At 37.7% G+C, this 13,029-nt stretch overlaps 1 protein-coding gene across 1 annotated transcript in view; it reads left to right on the forward strand.

The window, feature by feature from the left end:
- The window catches only part of CTNNA3 (catenin alpha 3), a 781,530-nt gene that overhangs the window by 379,561 nt on the left and 388,940 nt on the right, over nt 1–13,029 (forward strand). Inside the window, exon 8 of the mRNA XM_063307559.1 lies at nt 10,486–10,566. Within this exon, the coding sequence (XP_063163629.1) occupies nt 10,486–10,566 (81 nt within the window). The remainder of the gene's footprint in view (nt 1–10,485; nt 10,567–13,029) is intronic.

The raw sequence follows: 13,029 nt of genomic DNA on the forward strand, positions 1-13,029 counted from the left end.
TAATTTGTTAATTGTTAGCAATAGACACAGCCCCTTATAGTCCCCTTTTGAGTCTTTAGATTGCCAGATTAACAGGGGGGGATTGTAATTTACCTGCTCTTCATTGGGAGCTAATAGATGAAGGCAACTGGGCCAACTGGACAGACCTTTAGAAGCTGAAAGGCAGCACTCAGAGCCAGCACCAGATGAGATGCCAGGGGGACAAGGAGATGATAAATGTCAGCCCTATGAGGTAGATCAGATCAGGGAGTGAACTCCACAAGAAGACTAGAACTATATTTTATTGAGATAGGCTGTAGTAACAGAATCTTGAAAGTCTGCCTGTGTTTCCCCTCTCCTCTCTCTTACTATATTCCCCAGAAGGTAGTGTCTTTTTCTAATACTTTTCCATCTCCCTGTGCTTAATGCATGCTTCTACACATTGTTGTCCTAATGGCTTCTGGAAGGTCATCTCCATGGCTCTCTATAGCAGCCTATGCAGACGACCTGCATAATGTTGGCAGTCAGTAGGATACAGGATCAGTAAACTCCCCAGGATGGTATAGAAAGCATGTTTTATCCAACAATAATATGCAATAGTTAACAAAATCAGCAAGAATGGCAGAATTGTACAAATATGTGTTGACTGTGGATGTTAAAATTCATAACCATTGCAACATTGAAAGCAATTTCAGCCCACCTCCAACACTATTACTGTATGTCCATGTGCTCTGCATATTCTGCTAGTTAAATTGCAGCAATATGATTTAATGAACAGATAGAGTAAATCTAAGGTTAGGCTAAGTTTTCTTCTAAACACATGTTAGTGAAAATAGGTCTTCTTGAGATTTTGTATCTTCAGTTTTAATCAGCCTATAAGGATAAATAAACCACAGTAAAATGAATTATCTTACATGGTACACACATATCAAAATTTTCTTTAATGATCAGGTTGATTAAAATAAAATGCAAAGAAAATACAGGTTTTTAATTAAAACCCATTGCAGTGAATGGGCAAAAAGCTTTCCACAGATGGTTCAGACATAGAAAAAGAAAAACCTCTATTTGATCCGTCTAGCCTAATGTGGCATTCCACTTGTGAATACTGGTTCTGTCCATAGTAAGACAGCTGTCATCCCACTATGTAATTGTGAATGAGAGGACTGGTTAGGCATGTATCACCTACAACTGAGTGATGAAATTGGTCGTGCATATCTGCTTTAGCTTTCTTCATGGAATATGCAGTACAGCACCAGCATGGGCTAGACTGGGGAGGGGTTATTTCTGCCATCTATAAGCAATTTATCCTCTTCCGCAGGAACCCATTCTGTTCATTAGTGGGTCTGAGTATTTGTACCAGGGATTTGGCCAGAGAGGCAGATGATATTCTGCTAACATGCTGGCTAAGAAGAGCTTTGAAGTGATGTTAAAAAAAAAAACAATCCCAAAACAAGGAACATTTATACTGTGTGGACTTCAATGTCCACAGTAGGACGAGTATGTGGAACTCTTGGGACTTTTTGGCCAGCATGACAACCATGAGGTTGCCTCAATACACAGTCAGCATGACATAAGAAACACTCTGCATCTAGTACTTATAATTGGGCAACAGATTAGAAAGAACCTTGATGGTTGACCGCCAGTCTTGTTACTAGGCTTCTATCTTTTCCTGATGACATTTAGATTAGTTTCTTTTCTCAGGGATGGCAGATCTTTCAAGAAGTTCTACCCTCAGAGGCTTATGAAAGTACAGAAACTCTTGAATGCTTTGAGGGATTTTGTGGTTATCATAGCTGGAGGTTTATACTATGAAATATGGTCTCTTCTGGGAAGGGCGAGGCTATGGCAATGCAGTGGGTTTATTTGGACCTGCAGGGTAGGCTTCAGAAAGTAGTATTAGGATTAGCAGATCTGGAAGGTAGTCTGCTGGATGTCTGGAAGTTTGCAACCCAGATCTAGCAACTGGTAGATAATACTAGTTCAACTATGCATTATTTGATGTTTAGGTGTGGAAAAGTTTTATCTTCCATGTGCTTTAACATGCATATGAAGTCTCTTGGAGTTTATAATAGGATGGGAGCATAGCAGTTAAATCCTGATATGCTGGAGACACAATTATATGGAAATCTACATGGTAGGAACTTTTTTTTCCTCAGTGAGACAGTCTAAATGGTATGAGGCATATTCAAATCAATCCACAGCTTCCAAGTTTCAAGAAAGACTTATTTTTGTACTGGAGGAAGGATGATTGTCTCAAGTCTGTTTAGATTTGCAGTTTGCACACATTGACTGTTATTGCTCTGAGTAATGATGGCTATTAAAAAAAAATCAACAAGTTAAAACATCTGTTGCAAATGCAAGGCAATAATGCAGATCTGTGCTCATATCCTCAGCCAGATTGCAGGCTCTGTCTCTTAAGTCTTCCAGAAGCATAATCATTGCTCTATATCACATCTTGGGTATGTATAGAAAAATTAACCATAATACTTTATTTATTTTATAGAATAAGTTTTTTCCTATGGATTCTGTTGCCAATATAATAACTGATTTATCTGGATTTATACTGGAACAGAAAGTCATAAGAACATAAGAATAATGTAGAACAAGGTCCATCTTAATCCAGTTGTTTTGTTTCTCACAATATTCAAACATGGGATACTCTCAAAGAAGAGATGGGCATATTCAGTAATTAGAGGTGTCTGTGAAAAAAGTCAAATCCTTTTTTTAAAAAAGGACAGAGGTTTGATTATTAGGCCTATAATTAATACATACAAAATAAGATCTGGAATGAATGTCCATAACAGTTCAGGCAGTCGGGAGACTCGGGAGACTGATAATTAAATCTCCCTTGAGGCCTGAAACTAAGGCTAAACATGATGCAAGATCTATGTGTGTTGTGTCCTTACATTTTTGAGATGTTCTACTTTTTCTGTAAAGAGGGTAAGCTTAAAGAGTGGTGAAACAGACCAGTGCAGATTACATAATGGCTAGCAGCTGGAGCCCAGAAAATCTTATACAGAAGTTCCTCGTAGTCAGTTCTCGAACAATAGCCATGTCTGAGTTCAGCTTTTGACCTTGCTTTATAACTTGAATTCCTGTTGAGTCACTACAATTCTGCCCATGGGGTCTACCCTATGGTTTATATCCTGATTCTCACCTGTAATCTATGTGTGAACTCTTGGCCTGCACTTCGTTTTCCATCTGCCTGTTGCATTTGCTGCTTTATAATCCCTGACTTTGTTAGCAGTTGGAATGTCTTGCTGTCTTAATATCCCTGAGAAAAGACAGACAATAGTGCATTCTGACTGTCTGTTCCTTTGCTGTCTACAAAGGACTAAAGCATCACCTTTGTCCTCTTTCAGAGATGGAAGCCAGAGGTTTGTGAGATGGAATTATTTTGATCCTTTCTTTGCCTTTCAGTTGGCTCTGCCCATTGCTTTTTTTAGGAGCAGAAAAGCGATGAGGAATGATAAACTGACAATTCAATCTTGCATATAGTTCTTCAGGGCATGTTTCTTATGGAATTCAATTCTGCATAAGAAACAATGTTAAAAAGATTTTTTAAATGTACAGGCCTCCCTTCCCTAATCTAAAGTGGGGATGGCTGAAAGTTAGTGGTAAAAATCTTCCATTAGCTGCAGTTTTCAGCCTCCTGATTTTAATGCAACTTGGGGTTCTAACACGTGCATATCTCCTTGGTAAATTTATTTTTCAGATTTGTTTTGCTTATATTAGGATGCATGCCGATGTGAATTTATTTATAGTTTCATTGTTCTTATCAGGTCATGAGAGGGCAGGTTGAAACAAAGATGATATGATAATATTTTGATTACAATATCTGAAGAATATATGACAACGCTGCTTTGGAAATCTGTCAGCTTCTTTTGGCATGCCATACAAATAGAAAAATAGTTGTAAAGGAAATTGTCAGATACTGTTTTCATACTTTTCAGTGCTTCTGCATGAATGCCATTAGCGTGAACCTTTTAGGTGGGCTGTTTTAAATCAGCTCTGACTCTGGCTGTGGATTTTGGGGGGCGTAATGTGTGTGGTATACATACTTAAATATGCTTGCATAAAAATTTACGATTAGGCAATAAGAATGAGCTTTAGCAAACTGCAAGACATCGCAGAGGACCACAGCCAGACTGGTAAGAGCCTGAATACATAGGGGTTATAGCCACAGTAAAGATTTGGTCAGCTTGGTTGTATGACACCCCTGAATATATTTCCACTTGACTGTTCTGGAAGCTAAAGAGACCCTCATAAACCTGGAGCTGCAATTTACTCTAAGGGCTAGAGTTCTTGAGAGAATGAAGAGACTGGAAGCAAGGATGAGCTTTCATTCTGAGTCTGTTCATGGATCACTTGGTTGCTGAGTTGCACAGCTCTTTCTCCAGAATGTATAGCCTATAAGTGTGTGGGAGTTTAAAACATCTTAATTCTAGTGGGTGCTAGAAGGTTTGCATAGACAAGGTACAGATGCCAAAAATGATATGGCAAGTTACATCTTCAAGAGATAAAGACAAACTATTTTTCAAATCCATTTCATCTAGAAACTAGATAGACCAGGAACAGAGACCAAGAGCCTGAGGCCGAACTGGTCCTTACAATAATGATCATCAAAGTCAGCCTCTGAGAAACAGCCAGTTCTCAGTATATTGGCACAGGCAGGAAAAAGATTTGAACCTGGGAACAGATCTATACAGTATGAGCTGAGGCTTCTAGTTAGCAGTTGTTGTTTTTTTTGCCCTAATTCTGGCTTTTTTGATGTTAGTATTGGAACTAGCAAAGAACTGTGTCCTTGAATATCTGCCTGCCTTTGAGTGCAAATAATAAGAGTCTGGACGAAACCTGACAAGTTTCATTAAATATAGGTTGTGTTTGGCATTGGAGAGCTCCATTAAGTCTCAAGATAACCGTGGGTGTCCACAGGTTATGGTCAAAAAAGTCAAGATAGCAGCCAAAATTTTGCGATTGAAGCTTTACCCACTTTTTTTCACACAGGACCCACATTAAGAAAATCAGTGGAGCTTTGATGGCACAATCATGGCTACCATCCTGACTTTTTTGACCATAACTTGTGGACACCCCTGGTCTCTATATGTATTTCTTGCAGTACATGGGGATGCTCTACAATCAATGAAATGAATTTTGTTTCCCCTCCGCTCCAATTGGCATCATGCAATTGTGCATCATGGCAGGAATGCTGCTCTTCCTCTGATCACTGTCCTCCATGGCCATTCATAACACACCTCATGAGACCTAAATCTTTCCAACCTCATGTCCAGTTGCTGTTCTTAAACTCCCCTTGTGTGTTTGATCTCTTCTTTCAATTAACAGAAAGGGGAGGGCATTTGCTTTCTTTTGACGTTGTTCCTAAATCACAGGTTAAGGTGGGTGGTGGGGGTGATGGGAATAGAATGGTTGTGCAGCAAAGCCCGAGAAAGCATTCCCTGTTGCATTATTCCCTGTGACTGGGAACCCTGTGTGATATACTTAAATACAGCAGACTCCTCTTTACAAGTATTGTGTAAATATGGTGGGAGTGAAGGATGCCAGTAGTGATGAACGTGCTCTCACTCCACAGGGCTCTCACTTACTTGTTAATGGAGAAACATACTCCAGGAAAATCCTGGCAAATATATAAAATAATCCAGTGCCATCCGTGGATTTGTGCCTGTGTCCCATATTTATACAATTTACTGTACATATGGGGTCATAAATTATACATGTGATTTAATTTATAGATAAAACTTCAAGAGAGTCTTTGGAAGTTTTTCATCTTGCTGTAATACAAGCTCTATTATTCTTTTAAAGCCTTTTCTCCTCTATGTTACCTGTTCTCTTCTCTGCCTTTCCATGGTGTATAATTTTGAAACATTTGTAAGGTAGTTTATCACAGAAACAAATACTACTGCAATTTGTGGGCAGCTTCCCCCAAATAAAATGGCTTTAGTGGACAGTAAATAGCTATTGATGTGGTTCCAATTGTTTCTATTACAAAGAGAGGGAGTTGCTTCTAAGACAGATTTGAGGATGCGTCCTGACCCTTTAATTTATAGATACGGGTCCATTTACAGTTTTAGTTATATTTATTTTTCTCTATATTTTCATAGGCTAGTTGTGTGTTTTTAGGTATTTGCAGATTAGAGGACCATATAGCCTACTGGCCCTTCAAATAGTCTACAAGTTAATTAAATATTATTTTCTGTTTTAAGGCAGGATTTCCACTAGTGACTCACAGCATTGAGAATTATCTACCCAATGTTGTGCCTGGGTAAGGATACATTTTACATTGCCTCAGTCCTCAGTGATGGTTGAGTGATGCTCCAAGACACAATAAGTCGTAACTGGGGAAAGGGCCTATATCTCTCTTGGGTATTATTTGCACAGTTCTACCGTACATCATGATTCTGAGAATTTATTTTTATTTGTTGCTCGAAACATTTGAATCATCTTTGAAAGACATTGAATGGTAAAGTCACACAATGATTGGAGAGAACCTTTTCCCTCTCAAAAAATGTTAGCAATGGTATGAGAGAGACATAATGCTTTTGATAAATACTTTCCCTCTGTTTCTGACTCCAGTAAATAAATGTTTAATGTTCTGAAGCATTTTAAAAACCATTCAGAATTCCCAGAGTCAACAGTAGGACAAAAATAAACGTATGTGTCAATTAAAGTTGAGCAATTGAGAGTAGCTAATTATAATTATTGTTGTTTCTATGCAAAGAGAATTGCCATTTTTGCCACGTTCTGTACTACTTGTTATGAAAACTCAGTGACACAAATAATTGTTTAAAAGAATGCATATATATCTCTAGACTAGAAGGGTCTTTTATGTGCTATTTTGGCTCTCTTAATGATTTTGGCTCTCCAATTAATGTGTATGTTTCTTTAACATAGAAAAGAAAGAAAAATGAAGTCCCATTTCTCAGAATGCACATTCATCTTTCACAATGTTTTAGAATGTTTAAGCAAAGCTGGTTGTCTCATTAGGGACCCATTTTGGCTGCCAGGAGCAAGTGGTAAAGGGATGATGCAGAAGAACCTAGCCTGGAAATGCAAAGCATTAGCGTGGGGCTGCCTAGACAGCAGTTTTGTTTTCTAGTTTTAGTTTCATGCTGCCTATTTCTATTGCACGAAAGAAACAAAACTTGTGTGGAGCCCTTGGTGCTCTCTGAACTTGGTTATTAGCTTGCAGATGTTTCTTTGCCCAACTAGGCAACATCTTCAGTGCTAGAAGGGAGTGGGGTTTGCACTTTATTTATATACAGTAGCTTGCCCTGACAGTGTTGGTGGGGGCGTTGTTCTCTCCATGGGAGTTGTAAGGTATTAGAGACAATAAAAAAAGCTAAAAAGGAAACAAAAAGTGCAGAACACCTCCTTACCAGCAATCAACACCCAGATAGTCAAAGAGTATCATCAGGATTAACACCAGAGGAACAATCAAGCAGTAAACAATACCCTAATCAAGGAACTACCAACTCAGACGAACAAGCCTAATCACGGAACTCCCATGGAGAGAACAACGCCCCCACCAACACTGTCAGGGCAAGCTACTGTATATAAACCGAGTGCAAACTTCACTCCCTGCTAGCACTGGAGATGTTGCCTAGTCGGGCAATGAAACGTCTGCAAGCAAATAACCAAGCTCAGAGAGCACCAAGGACTCCACAGTTCAACCCTGCGCGACAGATATTGTTGGTTTACACTAATAGTGTATATACAGAGCTGCCGCTGAAAACAAAGCAAGAAATACTAAACATTTCAAAGTAACCTGGTTATCACATGAGATGTCATTAATACTGATAGAGCAAGTTGGTGTAAAATGCTGCTTTACAGAATTTTGTGTGGTAAATGCTATCATTCCTGGCACACAACTTTCTCAAGAGATTATTTTAAGTTAAATTGGCTCCTGGGATGGGCATAAACAATCAACAAAAATAATGTGCTTTTTATATATTTTAGCAAGAATTTTATACTTAAAAAATAGGTTTAGAAGAGATTTCCATATTCTAAGGGCAAGTGGGTATGAGAAACTATATTGGAGTAGCTGGGGGAAATGGCTAAGCAAATGGCCTATACTCTCTACCTTTCCCGATTCCATACTTATATGATAGAGATAGCTCAGTAGGGCTGCAAGATAAATAAAGAATAGGTTGGTGTTGTAGTGAAAAACTGAATATGAAAGAACTGTTACTTATTTCTGAGAATGAACAGGGGAAGAGTGTCCTAAAGGGAAACCTTAAGGACAGTGAAGAAAGCCTCTGCTTTTTTTATTTTCCTGAAATATTTCTAATTGCTAATGTCTACTACTAAGAAAAAGGAATGTTGTCAGTCAGCTTGGAGAGAAAGGAGTATCAAAAGAGGATGCAGCTGCTTTTGAGGAGGTTTTGTGGAAACTGAATTGAATTAATTGAATTAATTCATTATGAATTGTTAAAGTATGGAAGGAATTGATGTCTCAGATGTGAGCACAGCATTAGGTGGCATATAGGATGCATAGACAAAGCACATGGCAGTACTTGCTAGTCCATTTACAGTATTTGTGATGGTTTTGATTTTATTGAAAAGCCAATATTAATGCCCATAGCATCTTCAGAAACCATAGGCTGGTTACAAAATGGCAGTCCTTATTGAATTGCTGAGGAAAATAAAGTTTTAAGGCCAGCAAATGAAGATTTCAGACTGCAGTGAACAGTCTGAATGAACAAGAGTGGTTAGCCACAGGATTTGACAGCTTATGTCATTGTCATTATGTCATTTATCAGTTGCTTTTCCTTATTCATGACAAGTAACTTCTTCCTTTGACAATATTGTTTCCTTTATTTAGCACCATTTCTCCTTATCTTTTGTGTGTGTCTATGTGTGCATGCCTTAGGGGAAGCATGTGATTACTCTGATCCTTTAATGCTGCTTTCTCCAAATTTAAGCCCCCCAGAACCCATAATTCTCACCTAACATGTCCTTTGGAAAGTTAAAATCTTACATATCTGAAAAGCACCTGATTGAGGAAAGCTGGTTTAAAGTATTAAACTAGTCATTCCTATAGAAACTCAGAGAAGGGGAGGTACCATTGCTTCCACATTGCTTTCATTATGGACACTTTCACCCTATAAAATGCGAATGCACTCAAGCTGACTTCACAGGATGACACATCTTGGAAATTTACTAGACCATGTAATCGGGTGCAGAAGTGAAAACCATAAAAAGAGCTAGATAAAATTTAATTTCATTAAATAGTAAAGGATAAATTCCCTCTATAAATTCAAATCATTAGCATCAAACAGTGCTAAATCTAATACTTTTGGTTAAGTGAAAGTGAGTCCAATACCTTTTCTGCTCAATCTAACATCTAAGCGAGGCTTTGCTGGTGATCTGTTCAGAGGTGCCTTCCAAGGGGAGCCTTTGTTGGCTGCCTCTTTCCCAGCATCACTGAAGCACTTTGTGTTTGTCCTCATTTAATGTGTACTCCAGTTTACTGTTCCTCTTAAACTATTTTCAGCAAGTCACTTCATATAGATGTAGGCATCTGCTTGGGCTATCCTGCAGTATTGAGGTTATCTATATAGTGATGTCTGCAGTTCTGTAGACCTCCCAGTCAATGAGTTTGTAAAAAGTCAGCAAAACAGTATCTGCTTATTTATTATTCATTTATTGTTATTTAAATTTATGTCACCGCCCATTCCCCCAGCGGGGGACTCTGGGCAGTTTACAGTATGCTTATGATTATATTTAAGCTGCTCCATTTATATCACTTTAAGGAAACCTTATTTCATGTTCTCATTCTTCATGCCTTTTCTTCATATTCAATATTTCTTCATATTGAAGGCCCCATTGTAATTTAGATTCTATGGAAGCTTAGATTTTTTTGTTTTCTTTTTCTTTTTACTGTGTGCGTGTGTGTGTGTGTGTACACAAAAGATTGTAATGTGGTCTTCATGTCTGTGATTAAAGTAGTAGCAGACCACAATACTATGTTCTTAACTAATCATTGTGGGGGACAAAAACTGTTTCCTTACTTCCTGGGATCCAAGTTACATGAGCATCTATCTCAGCATGTGTTGTACCTCTGGAAAATGCTCAATATGCAACCAAAACATGGGAAGAAGATGGGGAAAGAAATAAATATGAGAAGGCTATAAATTTAGTTCCATTGTACAACATTGTACAAGAATTAAAGGTTGCATAATGCTTGTACTGTCTGTATATGACATGAAAGCCAGCTACAAATTAATGCACTTTATATATTATGCAATATTTATCATATTACCTTCAACCTCTGTTAATGTAGAGAATAGCTCATGGGGGTTAAAGAAATCTTTTTTTTTAAATCTTTTTTGGATATCATCAGGCATTTTTGAAATCAGAAACATAGGTTGTTCAAACTATTCTAAAGTGTAATTAATCCTTCTAACTCAGAGCTCAGAGGCTGTATCAAATATGTTAAACACCCCAATTTTATTTATGTTCTAAATGAGCTTCTATTCTTTCTTCTAGGCTGACAAGAAGGAAAGGGGCAATGCCTTGAATACAGCAATAGATAATATGTGCAAGAAAACAAGAGATCTCCGCAGACAGGTAATCTCCCCAGTGACAAAGTGTGTTAGATTTATGCAGGCAATTAGGATAGAATTAACTTCCTTGATGAGGATATTAAACAATTACACACAATATTGGTAAAGAATAGTGATATTTGGGCAAAAGAGCTAAAAATCCAGGTATCATTTCTGCAATTGACTCTGTCAGATGGGCTAAAAATAAAGTGTAATCACCAGGTATTAATTATTATTACTTGTTTTTTTTTAATTCTTAATTCTTAAATATGAAATATGAAATTAGGTTATTATAGTATGCTGCACAACAATATTTCATTTGAAAGAATGGAAAATATTTTTATAGTTTTTTTTTCAAATGCTTTATAATTCTTTTTATATTAGAATCCTTGAAAGCTCTTGGAGAATTAGTTTTCGTTAGTCAGCTGAAGTAGATTTGAAAAAGCTGTGGTTCTACAAGTAATAGGATACTATGATATATTGAACATCCCATAGTGAGCATCCATACAGCTGGTACCTATGTGTGAGAGGCATCCTTAGCTGTAGTGTACACAAATGAAGGAATCAGGTTGGGTGTTCTGCTGATGGACCTGCTTCTATCAGAATGGGAGCATTTTAGCATGACATCAGGAGATGACTTCTCTTTTACCTGCTTCTCCCTGTGTCTTCTCCAGGAGGTCAGGGGCGTTGTGGTCCAGATTTGGGGAATTGTGAGGACTATTGGGGACTAAATGGGGCAGGGGAGGAAGAGGAAAATCCTGCCACATGAGGAGACTTTAGTTTGTGCAAGGTGGGATTTCACCCAAATCTTGCAGCTAGATTTGAATCATGCATTAGGACACTACTTTTAAAGTCCTAAATGTTTAAGACCAAGGTATTTAAATAATGGCCAACTGATCCGTTCATATGGGAAGCTTGTTGGCATATACAGTCTCTGTCAGATGCTTGATTGGTAGATTGTGGGAGATGTCTTCTACATTGGCATCTATGTTTTCAAATTAAATTTGTTTAATTCCTGTATGAAAGTATTTCAGTACTGTCAGTTTGATGGACTTCTTGTTTTTGACCTTCTATATTAAATCTTTTATTGGTGCATTATATAGCACTTAAATAGCACTTTTTTCACATATAAAATATACATATTGTAGAGAAGTTGATTCCCTGCCTTTCCACCAGAGATAGCAAATATAATGAATTAATGTGCAGGAAAAAGTCTTAGACTGTAAGAAACCACAACCCAGGGATCAAGTAACCTCCTATGCTTACAAACTTTGGGTGAGTCAACAAACAGTGCATTTCTGGCCAGTGTAATTCTTTCAAGGTGGCAGCACTGCTTTCCCCCTTTTCCCTCTCTTTTGCTTCTCTAAATAATTTTTAAAAATAGGATCTTCTTCAAGTTCAGCTTGACTCCTCGTGACTTCATGGACACAGCCATGTAGTTCTCCTGGCAACAACACAGAAGCAGTTTGTAATTATTTTTGCAGTCTGGCCTACGGTCTATGGTGATCTCCCATCAGGCTTTTATCTCTGGTTACTGAATCAACTTGTCCAAGGCTGGTGTGGCCATTGAACTTGGCCCTATAAAATTAACTTTCTCTCTGTAGTGTTTTTCTCCAGAAGGAGTTTACACTCTATCATTCCTGCACATGGCACTTGATAATAATTCATTATTTATTCTGGGGGTGAATTTGCTAACAATTTGCTAGTGCTTTGGATCTTTTAAAGATGCTAAGATTTCTTATTTTCCTCTGATATTTCCTTTTAACGTGGAAGTATACTTCTTTTCTCTCTCTTATTTACTTTCCCTGTATTATGTCAAACACAAATTTTGTTGTTGTTATTTACAAAAAAGGGAATAGAACATTTTCTATTTACCACATTTATTTTCATCACTTTTGCTAATTTTACTCATAGTCCATTTCAGTTCCTATTAGGAAACACATTTTGAAAGCAACCATTCACGGAACAACATTTTCAAGGTGGCAGTTCTTGTCCTTGTCCTTGGCAGAATAGCCATTAGAAATTTCCCTTGCAAAGAACAAGACATTTCTTGCATTCAAATGTCTACAAAGAGAAATCATGTTGATTTTGAAGCTGTATGACTACAGCTTCCTGCTGTTAATCACAAACTATCACAGAAGGTGTTTAGAGCAGAAGTCCAAAATTCTGCTCAGCAGAATGAGCAAATTTGGGTCAGGGGGAGAGAAATACAATTGGATAGCCTTGGAAATAAATGAAATAGTATATATTAAAGAGGCGAGCAGAATAATTTAGCACAGAGTCTAAGGCTACTTAAGCACCAGCAATACACTCTTTTGGACCATCCTGGTTTCTAAAAAGCATTTACACTCTTGCCAAATACTTGCTTTTGCTCCCTGCAGGAAATTGAAGATGCATTCTGACTCAGGGAATATTCTTTGGAGGTATCTTTTCCCTTTAACATCATTTTGAAAGCATTTTGTTGTTGCCTTTTACTGTATTAGCATTT

The sequence above is a fragment of the Candoia aspera genome, chromosome 6 (genome assembly GCF_035149785.1).
Source record: "Candoia aspera isolate rCanAsp1 chromosome 6, rCanAsp1.hap2, whole genome shotgun sequence".
In the NCBI taxonomy this organism is placed as follows: domain Eukaryota; kingdom Metazoa; phylum Chordata; class Lepidosauria; order Squamata; family Boidae; genus Candoia; species Candoia aspera.